Raw genomic sequence first — 23,442 nt, forward strand, 5'->3', positions numbered from 1 at the left:
GGTTGTACTGATTTACTAACAATGATGTCTGTTGTAGGTTGGAGGGCCTCAAGGGACAAGCCAAATTCTATATCCCACAATCTGTGAGTTCTGATAGTGCCTGGTACACAGCCACAGCCATTAACAAAGCTGGAAGAGATACCACTCGCTGCAGGGTCAACATTGAAGTGGATGTTGCTGCACCTGAACCGGAGAGGAGACTCATTATCACCAAGGGAACCTACAAGGCCAAGGAAATTGCAGCTCCAGAGTTGGAATCCCTGCATCTACGTTATGGCCAAGAGCAGTGGGAGGATGCTGACCTATATGACAAGGACAAGCAGCAGAAACCGCAGTTTAAGAAGAAGCTGACTTCCGTCAGGTTGAAGCATTCTGGTGTTGTCCACTTTGAATGCAGACTGACCCCTATTGGTGATCCCAATATGGTGGTTGAGTGGTTGCATGATGGCAAACCCCTTGCAGCTGCTAACAGATTGCGCATGGTTAATGAATTTGGCTACTGTAGTCTTGACTTTGAAGTTGCCTATGCCAGAGACAGTGGTGTCATCACCTGCAGAGCAACTAACAAATTTGGAGTTGACCAGACCTCAGCTACACTCATTGTAAAGGATGAGAAGAGCCTTGTTGAGGAGACTCAGTTACCTGAGGGCAGGAGGGAAATTTACAGAATTGATGAGATGGAGCGCATGGCTCATGAAGGAGGTCCTTCTGGAGTCACTGCAGATGAGTATTCAGAGAAGTCAAAGCCTGAAATTGTCCTTCTTCCCGAGCCAGCAAGAGTGTTGGAAGGTGACATTGCAAGATTCCGTTGCAGAGTGATTGGTTATCCTACACCTAAGGTCAACTGGTACCTCAATGGGCAGCTCATTCGCAAGAGCAAGAGAATGAGACTTCGCTATGATGGCATTTACTATCTTGAGATTATCGATATCAAGTTATATGATGCAGGATATGTCAAAGTGGTAGCAGAGAACCCTGAGGGCACAGCTGAGCATATGGTGAAGATAGAGATCACACAGAAAGAGGACTTCAGATCTATTCTCCGTCGCGTTCCTGAACCAAAGGCACATGACACTACTGAACATGGAAGAATTAGCTTTGAAGTTGTGAAGGTTGATAGACCTGCTGATGCCCAGCCAAAGGAAATTGTCAAACTGAGGAAGACTGAAAGAGTCATTCATGAGAAGTCCACAGAGGAGACAGATGAGTTGAAGAGTAAATTTAAGCGCAGGACAGAGGAAGGTTATTATGAAGCCATCACTGCTGTGGAGCTCAAGTCTCGTAAGAAGGATGAGTCCTATGAGGATATGCTTAGGAAGAGGAAGGAAGAACTGCTTCACCATCAAAAAATGTTGTCTGAGGCTAAGAAGAAAAAAGACTTGGAAGAGGGAAAACTCACCATCCCCACAATCAAACCAGAGAAAGTACAGCTCTCTCCCAGCATGGAAGCTCCAAAGATCTTGGAACGCATTGCAAGCCAGACCGTGTCTCAGACCGAGGAAGTTCGCTTCAGAGTCAGAGTTGTTGGCAAACCGGAACCTGAGTGCCAGTGGTTCAAGAATGGAATCCTGCTGGAGAAAACAGATCGTATTTACTGGTTCTGGCCTGAAGACCACGTATGTGAATTAGTGGTCAGAGATGTCACAGCAGAAGACTCTGCTAGCATCATGGTCAAAGCCATGAACATTGCTGGAGAGGCTTCAAGCCAGGCATTCCTGCTGGTGCAAGGTAAATTATCTATTTCAATGCATATGAAGCTTGTATTCTACAAATAGTTAAAGGTTGTATGTAATTTTGCATAAAGAAATATAGAAAACTGTTCTATGTCTACCTTAAAAAATCATATTAAATGTGTCTTTCCTTTGTTTCACTTTAACCACAACAGTTATTACCTTTGCTCAACAACTCGAGGATGTGGAAGCTAAAGAGAAGGACACCATGGTGACCTTTGAGTGTGCTACCAGTGAGCCTTTTGTCAAAGTCAAATGGCTGAAGAACAATGCAGAGATTTTCTCTGGAGACAAATACAGGATGCACTCTGACAGAAAGGTTCATATCCTTTCTGTACTGATCATCAACATGAAGGACGATGCAGAATACAGTTGTGCTGTTATTGAAGATGACCACATCAGGACCACTGCCAGACTCAATGTGGAAGGTTGGTAGTTTTTCTTACTATACTATATCACTTTCACAGACTTCAACAGTTATTTTCAACTGTGACAATAGGGACGTTGGAATACGTTAATTATAGAACAGTAACTCTGAAACAGTTGAACTTAAAATGTTCCTATTGTGCAGGTCCTTCACTGTCAATTGTGAAGAGGCTGGAGAACATTGAAGTGCCTGAGACCTACTCTGGGGAGTTTGAGGTAGAATTGTCTCGAGAGGATGCTGAAGGTACATGGTACTTCAATGACAAGGAAATCACGCCCAGCAGCAAATATGTTACCTCCTCCCGTCGTGGACGCCATGCCTTGTCTATCAAAGACGTCAAGAAAGAAGATCAGGGAAAATATACATTCAAAATTTACGATATGCAGACCAGTGCCTCCCTGAAGATGAAACGTGAGTTGTGACTTTGTTATTAGAGTGGTTAGCGTCTTCTCTTATTCTCAAGACAACCATTACTGTTGAAAAGATGGGATGAACAGCGTAACAATGTCAATGTCTTTTCCTTCAGTGCGCCCTGTGACACTGATGCAACCCCTCACTGACCTGACAATCTGCGAGGGTGACATTGCTCAATTAGAAGTGCGATTCTCTCAGGAAAACGTTAAGGGAACATGGATGAAGAATGGCCAAGCAATCTCCTCCTCAGATCGCATCCACATCGTTATCGACAAACTGGTCCACAAGCTGCTTGTTGAAAATGTGAGCAGAGATGATGCTGCAACATACTCCTTCTTTGTCCCAGCTCAGGATATCACAACCTCTGGGAAGTTGAACATTCAAAGTAAGCAACTTTTATCAGATTGACTATATTCATATTGGTATAATTATATTGTGAATCACCAGATTTTTTAAATTCTATTCTTTCCCTGTTTTACAGCGGTTGACATTTTGAGCCCACTCACTGATGTTACCGCAGTTGAGGGCACCAAGGCTGTTATTGAGACTAAAATCTCTGCTGCTGATGTTACCTCTGTGAAATGGTTCCACAATGACAAGCTTGTGATGCCCAGCGAGAGAATCCAGATGCTTGCAAAGGGATCCAAACAGCACCTGGTATTCCACAGGACCTTTGCCACTGATGAAGGAACCTACAAGCTATGTGTTGGCAAAGCTGACTCTAGCTGTAAACTGACTATTGAAAGTATGTTTTTTTACTGTGTGTTGCAAGTTCATTCAGACCCCATTTATACAGAACCTATTCAACTTATTTTGTTATTTTACAGAAATTCATATCGTGAAGCATATGGAGGATCAAGTTTGCACAGAGACCCAGAATATAACATTTAAAGTCGAGGTTTCCCACCCTGGCATTGCCGCTGTGTGGACATTCAAGAAACAAGAACTCAAAGCTGGTCCAAAGCACAAGATTGAGGCCAAGGGCAAGAATTACAGCCTGACTGTCATTAACACCATGAAGGATGAAGAGGGGCAATACACATTCGCTGCTGGTGAACAGACATCCAGTGCTAAGATTACTGTGTCAGGTATGTTTACTGTCTTTATGATATTGTACATAAACTCCTTCTGAAAAGATTAATTGATTTCCACTGCACTGGCTCAAAGTTGTCTGCTGAGTTGGAACCGATTAGGGTGTTTTCACATATAGTAATTTTTAAAAGAACCAATCTCAGTCCTCTTTAAAGTGATCTCTGGAGTAAAACATTCCAACATTCCCTCAATGCACTCTGGGTTTTTACAAAGTGCAGGAAAAGCCATTCCATCAGAATGTGCTATTGTACAGCTAGATACATTTTGGAAGCTAATATATTGCATTTAGTTAAAAAATAAGACATAATAATTGTAATCAGAAGATACTATTACCATGTAAATATTATTGATAACATAATAAATAGCAGCAGAATTAATGCAGATTAAATAATGCTTTAATTTAAAATTGTACACCCAATGTAAGCTACTAACCCTTTAAGAAGAAGAATTGATTTTGTACCCTGTTGTGATTCTCAACAAATATGTTGATGTCTTCTCACACTATTCAACCCCCACAATCGAATAAACAGTTTATGAAGCTCTCTTAGCCTATAGGTCACATATTGCAAACAAATATTCGTAACTAAAAATACCACACATATTTAGGAAATTCTGTGCATCCTTGACAATCATTTTTTTTCTCCTTTCTTTTCCACCTTTATTTAACCAGGTAGGCCAGTTGAGAACAAGTTCTCATTTACAACTACAACAACCTGGCCAAGATAAAGCAAAGCAGTGTGACAAAAACAACAGCACAGAGTTACACATAAACAAACGTACAGTCAATAACACAATAGAAAAATCTATGTACAGTGTGTGCAAATGTAGAAGAGTAGGGAGGTAAGCAATAAATAGGCCATGGAGGCGAAATAATTACAATTTAGCATTAACACTGTAGTGATAGATGTGCAGATGATGATGTGCAAGTAGAGATACTGGGGTGCAACAGAGCAAGAGGATAAGTAACAATATGGGGATGAGGTAGTTGGGTGTGCTATTTACAGATTGGCTGTGTACAGGTACAGTGATCGGTAATCTGCTCTGACGGCTGATGCTTAAAGTTAGAGAGGGAGATATAAGACTCAAGCTTCACTGATTTTTGCAATTCGTTCCAGTCATTGGCAGCAGAGAACTGGAAGGAAAGGCGGCCAAAGGAAGTGTTGGCTTTGGGGGTAACCAGTGAAATATACGGGTGGGTGTTGCTATGGTGACCAGTGAGCTGAGATAAGGCAGAGCTTTACCTAGCATAGACTTATAGATGACCTGGAGCCAGTGGGTTTGGCGACGAATATGTAGTGAGGGCCAGCCAAAGTCAAGGATCGGTAGGACAGTCAGTTTCACCAGGGTATGTTTTACAGCATGGGTGAAGGAGGCGTTGTTGCGAAATAGGAAGCCGATTCTAGATTTAATTTTGGATTGGAGATGCTCCTCTGGAAGGAGAGTTTACAGTCTAACCAAGTGATCTAGCCGAGTGATCATAAGGTCCAGTGAGTAGCTAGGCGAGCTGGAGACACCGCGATTCAGACAGCTAGCGGGCCGGGGCTAGCATAAGGGCCTTCGGGGGATGTCGCAATGGAAGAGCCTGTTGAAACCCCCTCGGACGGTTACGTCGGCAGACTAGTCCTAATGGATCGGTGGGATTCTGTGTCGGCAGTAAAAGGGTCCAGGCCAATTGGCAAAATAGGTATTGTAGCCCAAGAATTGGCTGATGGACATCTTCAGCTAGCTGGGAGATGGGCCTAGCTCGAGGCTAGCTCCAAGCTAACTGGTGCTTGCTTCGGGACAGAGACGTTAGCCAGGAGTAGCCACTCGGATTGCAGCTAGCTAGCTGATGTCCGAGTTAACGGTGATGACCGCTAGCAGTGGCTAACTGACTACTAGCTAGTAGCTAGTTAGCTGGCTAGCTTCTGATGGGGGTCTGGTTCTAAAGTGTAAAAAATAGCAGATCCGTACCACATTGGGTTAGGCAGGTTGTAGGAGAGTATGTTCAGTCCGTAGATGGAAATTGAGATTCAAATATATATATATACGAAGAAAAAAAGATATATACATGGGACGGGACAAGACAAACAGACGTCTGTCTGCTTCGCCATCTTGGATGGATATTAATCGCTAATTAATATCAACCAAAAAAAAGCATGTTTTTTCCGTGAACCTGCACATCATCATCTTCTCTCTTTTGTGGCACTAATGTGAGTTGTTACGGCAGGGGAAACGGTGTTGCAGTAGTCTGTGTGTGGTGTTTATGGCAGGGGAATCGGTGTTGCAGTAGTCTGTGTGTGGTGTTTATGGCAGGGGAAACGGTGTTGCAGTAGTCTGTGTGTGGTGTTTATGGCAGGGGAATCGGTGTTGCAGTAGTCTGTGTGTGGTGTTTATGGCAGGGGAAACGGTGTTGCAGTAGTCTGTGTGTGGTGTTTATGGCAGGGGAAACGGTGTTGCAGTAGTCTGTGTGTGGTGTTTATGGCAGGGGAAACGGTGTTGCAGTAGTCTGTGTGTGGTGTTTATGGCAGGGGAAACAGTGTTGCAGTAGTCTGTGTGTGGTGTTTATGGCAGGGGAATCAGTGTTGCAGTAGTCTGTGTGTGGTGTTTATGGCAGGGGAATCAGTGTTGCAGTAGTCTGTGTGTGGTGTTTATGGCAGGGGAAACAGTGTTGCAGTAGTCTGTGTGTGGTGTTTATGGCAGGGGAAACAGTGTTGCAGTAGTCTGTGTGTGGTGTTTATGGCAGGGGAAACAGTGTTGCAGTAGTCTGTGTGTGGTGTTTATGGCAGGGGAAACAGTGTTGCAGTAGTCTGTGTGTGGTGTTTATGGCAGGGGAAACAGTGTTGCAGTAGTCTGTGTGTGGTGTTTATGGCAGGGGAAACAGTGTTGCAGTAGTCTGTGTGTGGTGAGAGGAATAATGACAAGTTAAACTGGGGAGATTTGTGTTCACATTCCCTAAAAAAGGGAACCAGACAGCGGAATTCAAGTGAACTAAACTCAGACAACCTCTCGAGATGGTCACAGTTCGGTTCGCTTCAGGGGCTCTTTTGAGGGGTCTGAGTTCCTTTGGAGTGTTCACACTGTACAAAAAATTCAGCGAACTGCACTGAGTTTACAAAAATAGCCTGAAAGGGACCAAGTCTAAAAACCTCCTTAATTCCTTATTTCCATCATATTAATGATTATAACTCCACCTTTCACTACTACGTTCACTTTTAGCCTGTTATATAAAACTAAACCGTGTCTCCACGTTCCCAGGTGGTGCCATAAACAGACCACTCCAGGACGTGACTGTGGCTGAGTCTCAGACAGCTGAGCTGGAGTGTGACGTGGCCAACCCAACTGCTGAGGGCAAGTGGCTGAAGGATGGACAACCTGTGGACTTCAGTGACAATGTCAAACATGTGAAAAATGGAGCTGTCAGACGTCTCGTTATTACCATAACTAGACCCCAGGACATCGGTGAATACACTTACCAGGTTGCAAACTCCAAGACAACAGCCATCCTGAGGGTTGAGTGTAGGTGTTACCTTTTGAGCAGAAATGTTTTGTTTGTTTTCAACTGGCATTAATATATGACTATTATATGATTACTATATGCCTTCTGTTATGTCATGTTTGTGTTTGATTTCATAGCTGTGAAAGTAAAGAAAACCCTGAAGAACCAAACTGTCACTGAGACACAGGAGGCAGAGTTCAGTCTCGAGCTCAGCCACAAGAATGTGAAGGACTCACAATGGATTAAGAATGGCGTAGAGATCCAACCTAGTGAGAAATATGAAATCACAATTGATGGCATGGTCCACACCTTGAAGATCAAGAACTGCGACACACGTGATGAATCAGTTTATGGATTCAAACTTGGAAAACTATCTGCTAATGCCAGATTGAACGTTGAGAGTAAGTTAAAATATTAACTGTCACAAATTGATGTATACAATCAAGTATACAAATGTATCTATACTTGAGATGTTTCTACTTACCCTTTGAGGTTTTTGACTCTTGTCAATCTTTTTTTCAGCAATTAAGATTGTTAAGAAGCCTAAAGATGTGACATCACTATTGGATGCCACTGCCTCTTTTGAGCTGAGCCTGTCTCATGATGACATCCCTATCAAATGGATGTTCAATAACGTTGAGCTTAAACCAAGTGAAAACATGAAAATGCTGTCTGAGAGAAAATCTCACAAGCTGATCATCCAGAATGTGAAGACTAACAACCATGGAGAGTACACTGCTGTAGTTGGAAACCTGCAATGCAGTGCATCTTTACATGTTGAAGGTCGGTATTGCGTTTGTGATGAATAGACTAGAGTACTGGGTATATGATCGCCGAATACTCAATTGATACCTTTTACGTAAATGTTGATTTAATGTGATTTTTCCAGCTCTGCGTGTCACAAAACCCATCAAGAACATTGAAGTCCCAGAGACCCAGGTGGCCACCTTTGAATGTGAAGTGTCACATTTCAATGTCCCATCCACCTGGCTGAAGAATGAAGTGGAGATAGAAATGAGTGACAAGTTCAGGATTGTGGTGCAGGGCAAACTTCACCAGCTCAAGATCATGAACACTGGCAGTGAAGACTCTGCAGAATACACCTTTGTCTGTGGAAATGACAGAGTCTCTGCCACTTTGACTATCAATGGTAAGTTCACTCTTCATTATCAAGGAAGTAATCCCCAATCATATTGTCAGTATTGATCGTAACATTTTTCTTATTTCCTTAGCCATTTTGATCACCAACATGCTGAAAGATCTCAGTGCACAGGAGAAAGACACCATCACATTTGAAGTGAATGTCAACTATGAGGGCATCACCTACAAGTGGCTGAAGAATGGTGTTGAGATTCACTCCACTGACAGATGTCAGAGCCACACCAAACACCTAACTCACTCTCTCACCATCCAAAATGTTAATTTTGGTGATGGTGCAGAGTACAAGTTTGTGGCTGGTTCTGCTGCGTCATCAGCAAAGCTTTATGTTGATGGTATGTTCTTATTTTTCTTACATTTTCTAAAACAAGGTTTTCCTTGATATTTCACAAACTTAAGTCTTATTTCTGTGCCCTCTGTGTTTTAGCTCGCATTATTGAATTTACCAAGCATATCAAAGATATCAAGATCACAGAGAAGAAGAGGGCCACTTTTGAATGCGAGATCTCTGAGCCTAATGTTCAGGTGACGTGGATGAAAGATGGACAGGAGCTGGACATTTCCAAAAGGTTTGTCTTATTACCAGGAATATTAGACCAGGTGAATATAGTAATGGTATCATAATATTCTACAACGGGTTGGTCAAAACAAGCATTGTGATTGGTTGAGACGTGTTCTAAGTCATACTAAAAAAACTGTTTAGCACGGGTAAGCTTATGACGCAAAAATGGGAATCTTGTTTCCTGTTAATCTGAGAAATCCCTGCTCATCCACAGCCTCATCAGCTCAGCCAGACAATTCATTAACTTGATCTCCACTGAAAAAGGCATATTTTACAGGGGGTTGTACAAACGTTGCTGTTTGTCTCTCGACATAGTTTCAATATTGACATTCGATCTCCGCTCTCCAATTGACAATTGACATGTCAGGAGGAGACTGACATCTTTTCTCAGCCAGTCGAAATCATGAATCAGCATAATTTTTATGGCTATATACAAATAAATATCAATAGAAAAACAGGTAAAATGAAATGCAGCTAATTTGGTGTTATTCTAGCTGCACGGTTTGACGTGACTGTGTTATCCGTAGTTGGCTAGCTAGCAAGCAAGGGATAAGAGCGTTGTCAGCCAGCATGGCAACAGAACATTTAGAACGAATGACTGGGTAGCATCCATAGATATAGAATTACAAGACTTCACCCTGGCAACCTCACCAATAGAATGAACAGACATATTTTCTCAGCCAGTCATAGATCGCCATAATTTTTATGGATATATACAAAGAAATGTCAATAGAGAAACAGGTCAAACGACATGAAATGCAGCTAGTTTGCTGACTTACCAACTTCAGTTTGAAATGATTGTGTTAGCTGTGTAGTTGGCTAGCTCCTCTGAACAGTGTCCTGACGGGAGAGCACATTTCATAAGCTCATTGTTATGGATGTATACAAAACAGCTTAAACAAATGCACATACAGCTACTTTGCTGTTATTCTAGCTTCGCTGTTTGACCTGACTGTGTTAGCCATAGTTGACTAGCTAGCAAGCAAGGGATAATAGCATTGCTAACCAGTATGGCAACAGATCTTTTAGAACGAACGACTGAGTCACGTCCATAGATATAAAACAAAAATACTCTGGCAACATAACAGCAACCATAGATGTGTCAGGACTAGGCCTATATTTATGTTGAGGGATGAAATAGTAGCCTATGAATACATTTATCAAAATAAAGTTTTTTATTTCATTGGTAACCTATTGTAGAAAAGCAATTGTACACATGAGGTTGTGCTGATTCACGGTACTTGAATCTGCCTCGAACTTATGACCGCAGCACAGCTGTGCTAAAAAAGTAGTTTAGCACTTCCTCTGGCGTCCCTGTGGCTCAGTTGGTAGAGCATGGTGTTTGCAACGCCAGCATGGTGTGTGCAACGCCAGGGTTGTGGGTTCGATTCCCACGGTGGGCCAGTACAAACCAAAACATTTTACAAATAAAAAATGCATGAAATAAAAATGAAATGTATGTATTCACTACTGTAAGTCGCTCTGGATAAGAGCGTCTGCTAAAATGACTAAAATGTAAAATGTAAAAAAAATGTACAATTGCTTCAATCGAATCTTAACTATTCATTTGTATCCTAACTGTTATTTCTAAATGCCTTGACAGATACACTGTATCCACTGAGGAATTCCTGCACCGTCTAATGATCCAGTCAGTCTGCATGTCTGATGCCGGAGGGTACTCTGTAATCGCTGGTGCAAGCATGTCAAAGGCTCATCTTACCGTGGAGGGCAAAGATGTCTGCATTACAGAACCTGCTGAGAAGAAAATGACGGTGAATATAAATGACACATTTTTTATATACAGAAAGAAAAACAAACTTTTTCTTATCCATTTTAACATTATTGATATGATTATTAATTTCTAGGTTGTTGAGAAACAAAGAACAACGTTCGAGTTTGAAGTCAATGAGGATGACATTGAAGGTCGCTGGCTGAGGAACGGCATTGAGCTCCAGTTTTCAGTTGACCAGAGGTTCAGCTATGCATGCATTAGAAAGCTCCATCGTCTGACCATCACTGAGACCTACAGAAGTGATGCAGGAGAATACACCTTCATCGCTGGCAGGAACAGGAGGGTGGTGACACTTCATGTCAACAGTAAGTCAAACTTCATGATATACCTTTACCGTAGTAACTGTGCAGTTAAATGTCATTGCCTGTAGAGGGCATAGCAGTGCCCTCCTACCAGAGTAGACGCATAGCAAGTATGGACTGGATAGATACAGCATGACATTTTTTAACAGCTGGAATCAAAGTGATGATGACCAAGGTTTATTCCTCAGTCTTCCATCTTTCTTCATACAATTTATTTGCAATAATTGTTTTCATTTTAATTTAGTCCCTGAGCCACCTCAGATCATTAACCACATGCAGCCCCTGTCTGTGGAGTCCGGCAAACCTGCTCGCTTCTCTGTGGAAGTGACTGGCGTCCCCCAGCCCCAGGTGTTCTGGTACAAGAACTCCCAGGCTCTCTCCCCTGGCTTCAAGTGCAAGTTCCTGCGTGATGGGAATGAACACTGTCTGCTGCTCATTGAAGTGTTCCCAGAGGATGCAGCGGTCTACAATTGTGAGGTCAAGAATGAGGGTGGTGTTGCCACCAGTTCAGCTGCACTGAATGTCGAAGGTAACCATTACATTTTTGTGTGGTAATAACGCCAAGTCAAGGAAAATGATGACGTAACAGAAGACCATTTGTTGTCAAAAGCTAGTTGTAAAGGTATACCATTCATGCAAATGTAGTGCATTCCTTTTATGATTATGTTATCGTATCAACATTTTGAAGAGGGCTAAGATTCCCATGATGTACTTGTTTAGTCGCAGAAGATATTACCTCACAAATAAAGAACTGAAATGGTTTGCTAATTGGTTTTTATTTCAGTCTCAGAAGTAGTTTCTCCTGATACTGGAGCTCCTCTGTCCCCACCTACCATTGTCTCACCAATCAGCAACACCTCAACCGCTGAGGGAGAGTCAGCCAGATTCCAGTGCAAAGTTTCTGGAGAAGGTATTTTGCACATTACATTGTTGGGATGAGTTGGAATAAAATGTAATTTAGTGAATTTCTGGAATTTAATTCATAATTGTAATAGTTGTAATTATAAGTATACCTTTTATTATTTGTTATTGTCTTTGTTGCATTAGAAGGTGAGGCATGAGACCCTCTACATGATAAAACAATTGTTAAAAACATACTTTGATGTTTCAGTCATAGACATTCATCAGACAGCAAATTTGTCAGACAGTAATTTTCAAGAATAATGTACTTTTAATTCATTGTATGTATATATTCACATTTGCTCACAATTATTATTAATAAATAATAACATTTGATCATTAAAAAAAGTTTGAATCTAATTTAATCCTCTCTTCTACATTCGTAGCTCTGAAGATGTCCTGGTTCCGTGGTGAGAAAGAAATTAAGCAGTCAAACTTCTTTAAGATGTCTACATTTGATAACACCTGCCAGCTGGAGATCACCAGAGTGTACTCTGAGGTTGAGGGAGAATACACCTGTGTTGCCAGAAACCCAGCAGGAATGGTCTCATGCTCTGCACATTTGAAACTTGATGGTGAGTTTGCATAACTTTCTGTAACCACATGGGTTCATATTGAGTTATTTTGATGTTGTTTCGATGTAAGCCTAGAATGCGTAGGTTGGGCACAAGTAGTCAAACAATACCTATTTTCACTAGAAATACAGTATATATTCAATATATAACATGATTATTCAGTATCCTCTTTAATTAAGATGTACTTTTTTTCTTTCACTAGAAATATACAACATGGATATGTGTATCTGTGTCCATTCCATAAAAATGCTAATACTCAATTCATTGTACATGCTTCCTTTCAGGGCAAAAACAAATGATGGATATTACATCCGATTCTTAAAGGCATGTCTCATCCAGTATTTCAACAAGCTTGTCAAGTGTAAAGAAGGAGCAAATTGCCCAAAGCCCCACTTTTATTCACCCAATAGAAAGCTGTGTGGTTCAGCATGGTGAAGTGGCCAGGTTTCATACTTGTGTATCCAGCATGCCAAATGTATACCTCACAATTTAAAATGGAAAAGCATAAATGTGTTAGTCACTTCTTTAGTTCTAATACCTAGATGCTTCAGTAGAACACATTTCCTTCTTTTCATTATTCTGTCACTCCTTGCTCTCCTTGCAGCTTGAGTAGGTAGTACATTCTCCTTCTGTCTTTCCTCTTTCTCGCTCCTTTCTGTCCTTGGTTGTGAAATCCCTCTCAGCGATAGCTCTGTGGATTGTGCATGTTGTAGCCTGTACTATCTGGAGTTGAATCCAACTGTCAAACTGCTTTGTTTGTTTGTACCATCAAATTGGAAACATGGTCATCTGATTGTAATCAGTGAAAGAGTTTGAGTTAAAATAGTTAGCATAACCAACAGGATGTCACTTTGTCCAGCAGGATGACACTTCAAGGAAATTACATCTGAGCTAAGCATTAAGTCCAATATTGCTCCTTGAAATGAGCATTCTCAAAATGTATAGATGGACCAGTTCAGTATCTTTTTCTTTATTTTTTTTAAACTAGGCTCTCACATACAGAGGATGGAATGAAGCCAAAATGGTAGGGAATTGGTACCCATCATCTTAGATTACTGTCTTAGCTAACAGCAACTCTTCATTTCCTTTACAGTAACCAATATGAAGGAAGATATTGAAGCAACCATTAAGCAAGAAGTCAAAGGTAAGACTCATTTACTCTTTATTACTGAAATGTACTTCATCAATTCCTTAGTTGAATGACATGAACCTGAGCATAATGATAAGTGATTTCTGAATGTTCACACTGCATGCAAGCAGTCAAAATGTTTTTGATGGAAAATGTTCATCTTATGTATTCTTCAATATCCACAAATTTGAAATTTGATAATGTTATGTCCTTGTATTATGTTATTGGTTATTGTATAGCAGGCACTGATGAAAACTGCTTGCTTTTAGATGTTTTAGAGAAAAAAATGTGGGCATCTATCAATCTTATCCTTTACGCATGAGGGTTCATACTGTATCGTAATGGTTCCCCAAAAAGGTGCAGGATGTGTATCTTTTAAAGTTTACAGACCACAGGAAACTATCCTTTAAAAGATATGGAAATAGCCACATCTTTTAATTGCTTCTTAAAGTGTCTTGCATCTGGAACTCTCCTTCCTCCTGCAAATATTTCTTAGACTGGCTTGCAGAAAGTGGTATGTGATTAATTGTTGTTTGCTTTTTAAATAACATGATTATACCTGTAAACTATATTAGTTCGAATAAACGCCTTCTCATACAATTCTAGAGCTGCTCTTACAAGTTGTACTTATTTGTATAATTTGAGAGCCATGTTTCTCATGAAATGTTTTTGAATAATTTACCCTCATTTAAAGGATTAGAAAGGGCGTTTATTCATCTTTCTGCAAGTCAGGTAAGGAATATGTAGCTAAACCACACACTAAGTTAAGCGAAAGCAAGCTTATTTAAAAAAAAAACAAATCAGCTTATTTTGCAATAATTATGCTTTAAGAAATTTATGTTCTGAAGAAATGTCCACAGAAGAAGGAACAAAACGTCCAGCAATTTTCGTGTCAGAATCTTTAAAAAAAGAAGTCTTGCGTTTATTCGAACAAATATGGTGAGTGAAATAGTTTTTTATGGCTTTGTGACTTGCTGCATGTAATTTAATATTTTCATTAATATTCATTTCAAAAATTTGAAAATGTTCTCTTTTTTTTAACCCATTTTATTGAAAGATTTTTTATTTTCTTTTTCAGAGTTGTTTTATAATAAAAGGACTGTGTTTCGGGAGAACAGAGGGCAGATGCGCGGAGCCTTTTCAGACATGGAGGAGGACTTGGATCAAGCCAACAATTCATCCATCAAGCCATCTTTTAAAAAAAAGCTGAAGTTCCAGAATGTTTTAGAGGGGGAACCTGCTATGTTTAGATGCAGATTGGTAGCTTTCCCAACCCCAACCATAACATGGTTTCATAACAATAGACAAATTCATGAAGAACACCGTCTGAGAATACGTACAGAGAGCACTTTGCACATGCATGAAACTAGTTTAGTCATTGATAGTATAAAAGACAAAGACTCCGGCAGTTACAAAGTATTGGTTATTAACACAGAGGGGTCTGCAGAGTCCATATCATCACTTCTGGTGTCAAAGAGGGAAGAACAAGAAGGCAATGATCTAAGCCACATTAGACGGTCAAGTAGACTTCACGGAAGCCTAGACTCGTTGGTTGATCAAAAAAAGGAGAGAAAATTCAGGGTTAACTTGAGATGTGTTGGGTCTCCATTTGATCAAAAGTTCAAACCTAGCGGCAGATCTAGATCTAAGGATGCATCGGTTCGCACCTTGTACTTCAGAAGTTCATCACCAACAAGAGGGAAAGATAAAGAAACTAATCTGAATGAAACAGCATCTGAACGAGCCCTCTCTCCACCTTCTATATTTGGTGGAGAAAGGGTTAGTAGGTCTGAAAGGTTTAACGACAGATACAGTGATATCTCCTGTGACAGACACACTGGCAGATTCAGCGACAAGTTCAGTGACAGGTGCAGTGATAGATTCAGTGACACAGAAAGCCTCCACGAAGAGGTAAAAGCCAAGCTTGGCCTGTTACAAAATGCAGTCAAACGAAAAAAGAGGCTCTCTATGTCCAAGCTGTTATCATCAGAGTTTGACTTGGAGTCAAATGCGAGTGAAACCAGCTATGCAGATTATGTTGATCGATTAAGGGTCAAGAAGCCTGCCTCCTTACCTGGAGACTTGCAGCACGCTCGACCTTTTGAAAGAAACGTTAGAAACGATAAAGTGTCTGCCGAATTCTATGGTAGATATGACAGAATTCCCACACATTGTGCTGAGTCAACACAGCCCCGCGTGAGACATTCATTTGAACCTCAGTCTCAAACTAGGGTCATTCAAATGTTAAAAGGTGATCTACCAGCGACAGGAAATGAAAAATACTTTGATGAAGGAGTCTCTGAAACACATATGGATAAAACGGTCCTTACTCCAGGGGAACCTCAACATGAGTTAGGATTCGAACATAAGATAGGTAAGGATTTAGAAAATCAAGGTGCACACTACATGGGAAATCAAGGTGAGGACTATTTAGGAAAGAAGTTGTCTGAAGACTTGAAGACAAAGATGGAGGGGCCGTTTGTCTTACCTTGTTCTGAAACAAGGAGATCTCTAAACATTGCTGAAAAGGAGGAATTTTCCAGAACCAGCTCAAACAAACCACTGAAGGAAATATTTTCCAGTAAGACGAATAATACACAAGAGGATACTGTGAAGAGCACTGAAGAACAATTTGAAAAACAACCCAGCTTTGCAGAAAACCGGTATGAGAACATTGAGAGTGAATGTGAAGATAAACTTTTAGCCTTGCGGATTAGAAAATGGCAAAAAGGAATGCAGCGGGACCAAGAGGAACAGTTTAAGCATGAAACAGACCATTCAAAGGCAAGGGATTTGCCATACACGCAATCCGAAATATTATATGGTGAGGAGGTAGAGAGAAAAACAGACACAAAAACTGTCAGTGTCAATGAGGAGAAATCTTGGGAAGAGCATCATCCATCCCTGGAAAAGGTCTGCTTAACCCGGGAAAATGTGTATGGATTAAAGAGTGGAACTGAACAGAATTTGTCCCGTTCCCCAAGAGAAAGGCGTGCCAGTGAGAAGAAAACACGAGAAGAGCAGTGTCTTTTATCCCGGGAAAAGACCCACAAAAGTGAAATGTTTGGGAGTGAGGAAGAGGCTCTGGGACATCAAATCAATAAATGGCAGCAAGACGTATTGACTGAGCAGGAGATAGCTGTTGACTTGGATTCTGATTGGGTTGGTGCAGAGACCTCACCATATATCGCTAGAAAAGTGGCTGAGTCAGAAATGGGTGCTGAAGGCATTACTCTTGGATCAACCGCTCACTCTGAGGGAGATTCAACGAGAAGAAGAAAGCCTTCCCCAAAAAAGACAGACTATGAAAAGTTCCTGACTGAGGATGTTCCTCATGGTTTCAGAGACGAGAGAAGGTCCTCACAAGAAAAGACTGTAAAGGAACATGTCCTTACTGAGAATGATATCCCTCCTGAATACAGATATGACAGGTCTTCACCAGAAAAGACAACAAATGAAAAGTTCCTTACTGAGGATACCCCTCGTGAATACAGAGATGTAAGAAGAAAGTCTTCTCCAGAAAAGACAACAAAGGAAATGCTTATCCTTGATGCTAGAGCCCATGAAGGTCCAAGAAGGCCTTCTCCAGAAAAGACAACAAAGGAAAGGTTTCTGAGTGAGCATGCCCCTCATGACTACAGAGATGAAAGAAGAAGATCTTCGCCAGAAAGGACAGCAAAGGAAAAGTCCCTGAGTAAGGATGTCCATCATGATTTCAGAGATGAAAGTTTCCAATGGCCCCCTCCTCCACAAACCGTTGTAGATGAAACAAGGCTGCAGACAACAGAAAGTGAGTATTTTGTGAGCGAAGAGGAAGCTTTGGCTCAGCGTATCTTAAAATGGCAAGAAGACGTTCTCACCGAACAAGAAGAAGCTGTTGAATTAGAGTCCAACTGGGCTTTGGCTGAACATTCACAACACTCAAAGAAAGGCGATGCCAGTGGACCTCATGAAGGTTCCTCTAATGAACCTGTGAAAGAACCCTCACTTATGAGACAACATCACATTGGTCAGTATGAAAGTTCGTCTTTTGAACCAGTCTCTCATCAGAATGAGAAGTCTCGTATAATGTCTCTTGGGTCCTCGCATGTGAAAGAGCACTCCCCTGTGAAAGAATCTTCACCTATGAGACAACATTGGATTGGTGAGCATGTCTCTCAAGAGGATTGGGCTATGGCTGAACTTTCACAACACCATCATAGGATAACTGATGTCAGTGGAGATGATGCCAATGAAGGTCCTTCTTATGAACCTGTTTCTCATCATATCGAGGAGTTTCATCAAATGTCACTTGGGTCTCACTCACCTGTGAGAGGGTCCTCATCAGTTCGAGAAACCTCACCTGGTAGAGAGCACTCCCCTGGCAGAGAACGCTCACATGACAGAGGTCAATCACCTGTGAAAGAACCTGGTAGAGATGCCTCACCTGGGAGATGCTGTTCACCTTTGAGAGAACTTCACATTGGTCAGCATGGCTCTCAAGCTGAAGTTGGTGCAGAAGGGCCTTCCAATTGGGAATCTGACTTGAGACACAATGAAAAAGTGCCTATGAGGACTGCAGAGAGGAAAGAAGGACATAGAGAAATGCTATCAAAAGATGGCAAACAATCCAGCTCAAAAGAAAACCTTCACCAAATGGACATGCCTCAGAGGACAAAAGAAGTTAAGACTTCACCAAAAACTTCTGTACCTATCTTTGTGAGAGAAATCTCATCCTTGAAAGTAAAGAGGGGAGAGATGACAGACTTTAATTGTCGTTTTCAGGGAGACCCTCAACCAATTGTCACTTGGCTCAAAGATGACCAACCAATCGGTCAAAACCCAGACTTTGATGTTCTTACCAAATTGAATGAAACCACGCTAACCATCTACTATCCCACTATATACCATGAAGGGACATTTAGTTGTGTTATAACTAATACATTCGGAAAGTCAACCTCCTCTGCTACACTAGAAGTTACTGAAAGTAAGCAATTAAGAAAATTGCCATCGCCAGTGGCATCGTATAAAGTGAAAGTGACAACAGAGTATGAAATGAGTGAAGAAGATCTTGACCAAATGATTGATGATGAACTTGAATCGTACAATGGTGTTGAAATGGATGAGAAATCTTTACTACAGGTGCCACAGGCTGTCTTGCACAGGCCTCGTGCTTCAGACACTTCACAATATTCTTGTTCTCCTGTCGAGATCAGGATCACTGCTCCAACACCAGTCCCATTCAAAATGATTGGAAAAGACGCAGAGATGTCTGAGGACGATGGCAGTTCCCATCCTATGAAACACAAATTCACATTCTGCTATGATGCCGCGCAGGTAGTCAGTGAATCTGAGAAGATAAGTTCTTCAGAAGGCCAAACCGGAAAGGTTGAAAGCAGTTCTGATGTGTCCTTCCAATCTGCTGTGGCTATTGCTAGATCTTCTGAGGTAGAAGCAACCATGGCTGGTGAATGGGAACAACATATACTATCTGGAAATTCTGAAGATTTGAGGCAGTCTCCTTTGAGTGATACTGGGCATATTTCTGACCCGACATTGATGCAGACTTTGGACAAATCTGTAAGTTCCCACAACCCTAAGGATCATTTTTCAAAATTATCTAGATCAAGAGCAGACATGGCAAGTGAGAGCAAACAGCATATACTATCCAGATGTTCTGAAGATTTGAGGCATTCCCCTCTCAGCCATACTAGTGATATTACTGATCAGGCATTAATGCAGGAGCTGGACAACTCTATAGTTTCCCACAGCCCCAAAGAGTATGTTTCAAACATATCTAAATCAAAACAAAGTGTTTCAAAAGAAGCACCTACTGTTACTGGGTGTGGTCTGCAATCATCTGCTGCGCAAGTCAAAGTGTCACAAATTAAGCAGGCATTTGAGGCACCTGCGTTGTCAGGGGCACCTGAATTGTTAGATACCACTTCTGTTGATGAAGTGAAAAAGTCCACAGAGTCGTATTTCCCTGAGGAGGATATCCCAGAAGTTGCAATCCATCTTGACCATGATGATAAGTCATTGGCAACTAATGTTGTGGAAGGAACTCCACTGCAGTCCAAACAAGACACTATGTTAGTAGAAGGTAGTGATACACAGATTCCGAGAGCAAAGTTAATTTCAGCCAAAAGTGGGCCAGAGGTTGTGTTACTAGGTGGTGCACAGATTTCTGCCAAAGTGAAATCAGTCTCCCCCAAATGTGCCCCAGAGGGTGTCCAGCCCATGTCTGATACTCTGGAGGAAGACAATGAAATCTGTATGATTTCCGAAGAAACTGTTGATGAAGCTGACATAATTGACACCCACAGTCACTTAAAACACTGTGTTCCCCTCTCAAGTATAAGAGAGGTGCAGGTGTCACCAAAGCTTGTCAGACCTGAGGCAGTTAAGACTAGCCATTCAACAGAAAGTATGGGACCTCATGTAATAGATCAAAATATGATAGAGGACCGTCTTTGTGAGAAAGTGTCAGTGACCCCAGATGATGTTTCAGCGTCAGTCTGTGATGAGTCTGTCAAGCTAAACAAATCTGGCTCATTTGCAGCTTCAGAAATTCATCGATTGGACACTCAGTCTTCTGTTAGTAATGACATGACTGATATTAATGAAAACTTGTCTCTATCTGAACTCTCAAAGGATAGCGCATTTGTCAGTGTTACTTGGGCACGTAGTGAAATTGTTAGTGAAGAAACAGCAGAGGAAAACGAGGAACATGCTGTTGCTGAGAGTGGTGAGCCTTCAGTGGTTTCAAAATCAGTTAGCGTCAAGCTCAAAGGAGATGGGTGTACAGATTACCTTGCTGCACAAGGTTCACAACATCAAGCAGAGGCTAAACCGGACAGTGCTGATCTAAGTATGGCTGTCAGTGAAGGTTCTTCAGGTGTGACCTCACTTGAGGAGGAGGTAGTGACCTTCAGTACTGTTTATGATTACTACCACCCACCAACTGAATGGGGCAGACCCTTATCACCAGAGTCAGATATGTCCATAGAGTGTGGTAGCACATTTAGTGAGGAATTAACAGAAATCGAGCAGTTCTATACTCCAGATTCTTCAAATGAAATTTTGCAGCTCCCTAAAACTCCAGAATCTTTCCACACTCCTGAAACTGAAACCCTGGCAGGTTATATGACCCCTAATGAATATGCCTTCTCTCTTGAACGTAAAAGACCATCCACTGACTCCAGTGAGAGGTTATTTTCTCCTGCTAAGTTCTTGAGGTCACCCGATGATGAGGGCATTGAGACAACACCCCCTGCATTTAGATTAGATGAAGGACGTTTCCTCTCAGAGCGTGCCCTTGGCCTTGGAGGACTACAGGAAAAAGTCCAGGGAATCCCTCCGGCTTTCCTCAAACCTCTCACCAAAAGGAGAATTTTTGAACATGATTCGTTAGCGTTTTATGCTGAGTTGTTTGGATTGCCTTCACCTGAGGTGAAGTGGTTTAGAAACAAAACCCAATTTGTTGCAGATGAAAGGATTACAATGGACAGACATGGTGACAATATCTCGCTTGTTATTCAGAACATTACGAAAGCTGATCAAGGTGAATATATTTGCGAAGCTGTTAACTATGTAGGTAAGGCAAAAAGTGTTGCACTAGTTGTAGTTATATCCAACGAGGCCAGATATATGCCCCCACCACCGTCAGTCACCCATCAGCATGTGATGGAGTTTGATGTTGAGGAAGACGATGACTCATCGAGGTCTTGCTCCCCTCAGGACATTCTATTGGAGGTGGAGTTGGATGAAAACGAGGTTAAAGAGTTTGAGAGACAGGTGAAGATAATTACCATCCCAGAATACACCGCTGACAATAAAAGTATGATAATATCACTCGATGTTCTTCCCAGTATGTACGAGGAGAGTGGAGTTGACTATGTAACGCAGGAAAGGGATGATTTGAAAATAGCTTTTGAGGTTACAGATATGCCGCCTCGCTTCATCAACCCAATTTGTGATATGGAAACCCCTGAGAATACAACTGTAATGTTTGAGTGTTCTCTGATGGGAATTCCCTCACCCATAGTATCATGGTTTAAAGGTAACAAAAAGATCCCTCACAATAACAATAAATACTTGCACTCATCTGATGGAGACAATCATTTCCTTAAGATTAGGAACGTCAGCGCTCATGATAGTGGAATGTACAGCTGCCGGGCCATCAATGTGGTTGGGGAAACTCTTTGCAGGGCATCTCTTCTTGTGTTGAATCCTAAAAGCTTTATAGGGAAAACAAGAGGGAGAGAATTGACAGCTGTGTCTCTTGGTAGTGCTAAAGTTCAGCCTCAAAAGTTTGACTTGGTTGTTGGGAATCAGTTTGACGGTGAGCAAGCATCAGAAATAGAGCTGGAATTTGAATTTGAGCAGGAAGCTGATGAATCACAAAAGGCTGTTAGACTTGTAGCCGTGACGAACAATGAGATGAGCGAGCAGGGACAGAAATATGTCAGTATCAACTTTGGCGTTTTCGCAGAGCCTGCCAAAGATGATAAAATAGATTTCAAAGGAAAGTCATCAGAATCGTGTAGTTTCCAGTTTCAAATGACTGAAACTCCACCAAAATGCATTATTCCTTTGACAAACGTCACCGCAGCAGTAGGAACTCCAGTGGTCCTCCAGTGTTTAGTGAATGGTAAACCTCATCCCACCGCTGAATGGTACAAAGATGGCGATCCAGTGAAAGACACTCGGCACATGATCCAAGAGAAAGCATCTGGACATTTTAATTTGATCATCACAAATGTCACCCAAAATGATGCCGGAGAGTACAAGTGTCTTATCCAAAACAAATCTGGATATACTGAAACAACTGCTTTGTTGAAAGTGTTCTAATCTCTTCGGTCATTTGTTTTCATGTGGACGTTGAACTCAATTAAAATGTTTTTACTGTATGTAAGAAAAGTAGCTTTTATTCATTATAATGTGATACTTGTGAAAAATGTTCTGAAATGAAGTGTAGATCCTATTTATTGTGTATAGTGTGTACTCACTTCACACATCAGAATGATTATACATGTTAGAATCATGTTTGGTGAAGGGGAATGTTTGCTTTTCAAAACAGTAAAAAAAAGTTATCGCTTATTGTTTTATTTAAGGTGACAAAATGTGTATGAATACTTACCACCCATGTGTAATCAAAACATTGTTATCAAGGCATTCGTATTAGGCCCATATTAAGATCTATCAAAATGTCCAATGTTTTAATTAGCCAAATACACTGCTCAAAAAAATAAAGGGAACACTAAAATAACACATCCTAGATCTGAATGAATGAAATAATCTTATTAAATACTTTTTTCTTTACATAGTTGAATGTGCTGAAAACAAAATCACACAAAGATAATGAATGGAAATCCAATTTATCAACCCATGGCGGTCTGGATTTGGAGTCACACTCAAAATTAAAGTGGAAAAACACACTAGAGGCTGATCCAACTTTGATGTAATGTCCTTAAAACAAGTCAAAATGAGGCTCAGTAGTGTGTGTAGCCTCCACGTGCCTGTATGACCTCCCTACAACGCCTGGGCATGCTCCTGATGAGGTGGCGGATGGTCTCCTGCGGGATCTCCTCCCAGACCTGGACTAAAGCATCCGCCAACTCCTGGACAGTCTGTGGTGCAACGTGGCGTTGGTGGATGGAGCGAGACATGATGTCCCAGATGTGCTCAATTGGATTCAGGTCTGGGGAACGGGCGGGCCAGTCCATAGCATCAATGCCTTCCTCTTGCAGGAACTGCTGACACACTCCAGCCACATGAGGTCTAGCATTGTCTTGCATTAGGAGGAACCCAGGGCCAACCGCACCAGCAAATGGTCTCACAAGGGGTCTGAGGATCTCATCTCGGTACCTAATGGCAGTCAGGCTACCTCTGGCGAGCACAT

General features: G+C 41.5%; 1 protein-coding gene across 8 annotated transcripts in view; it reads left to right on the top strand.

The window, feature by feature from the left end:
- Positions 1-23,442, top strand: part of LOC106582275 (titin) — a 186,491-nt gene that overhangs the window by 18,395 nt on the left and 144,654 nt on the right. For all 8 annotated transcript variants that reach the window (XM_082967139.1, XM_082967141.1, XM_082967145.1 and 5 more), the window contains 18 exons: positions 38-1,728; positions 1,886-2,158; positions 2,302-2,568; positions 2,684-2,956; positions 3,053-3,316; positions 3,399-3,659; positions 6,901-7,161; positions 7,279-7,542; positions 7,664-7,924; positions 8,031-8,291; positions 8,374-8,634; positions 8,727-8,868; positions 10,465-10,633; positions 10,727-10,958; positions 11,200-11,484; positions 11,740-11,865; positions 12,242-12,430; positions 13,524-13,574. In XM_082967139.1, the coding sequence (XP_082823265.1) occupies positions 38-1,728; positions 1,886-2,158; positions 2,302-2,568; positions 2,684-2,956; positions 3,053-3,316; positions 3,399-3,659; positions 6,901-7,161; positions 7,279-7,542; positions 7,664-7,924; positions 8,031-8,291; positions 8,374-8,634; positions 8,727-8,868; positions 10,465-10,633; positions 10,727-10,958; positions 11,200-11,484; positions 11,740-11,865; positions 12,242-12,430; positions 13,524-13,574 (5,531 nt within the window). The remainder of the gene's footprint in view (positions 1-37; positions 1,729-1,885; positions 2,159-2,301; positions 2,569-2,683; positions 2,957-3,052; positions 3,317-3,398; positions 3,660-6,900; positions 7,162-7,278; positions 7,543-7,663; positions 7,925-8,030; positions 8,292-8,373; positions 8,635-8,726; positions 8,869-10,464; positions 10,634-10,726; positions 10,959-11,199; positions 11,485-11,739; positions 11,866-12,241; positions 12,431-13,523; positions 13,575-23,442) is intronic.

Source organism: Salmo salar, chromosome 21 (assembly GCF_965601325.2).
Source record: "Salmo salar chromosome 21, fSalSal1, whole genome shotgun sequence".
In the NCBI taxonomy this organism is placed as follows: Eukaryota; Metazoa; Chordata; class Actinopteri; order Salmoniformes; family Salmonidae; genus Salmo; species Salmo salar.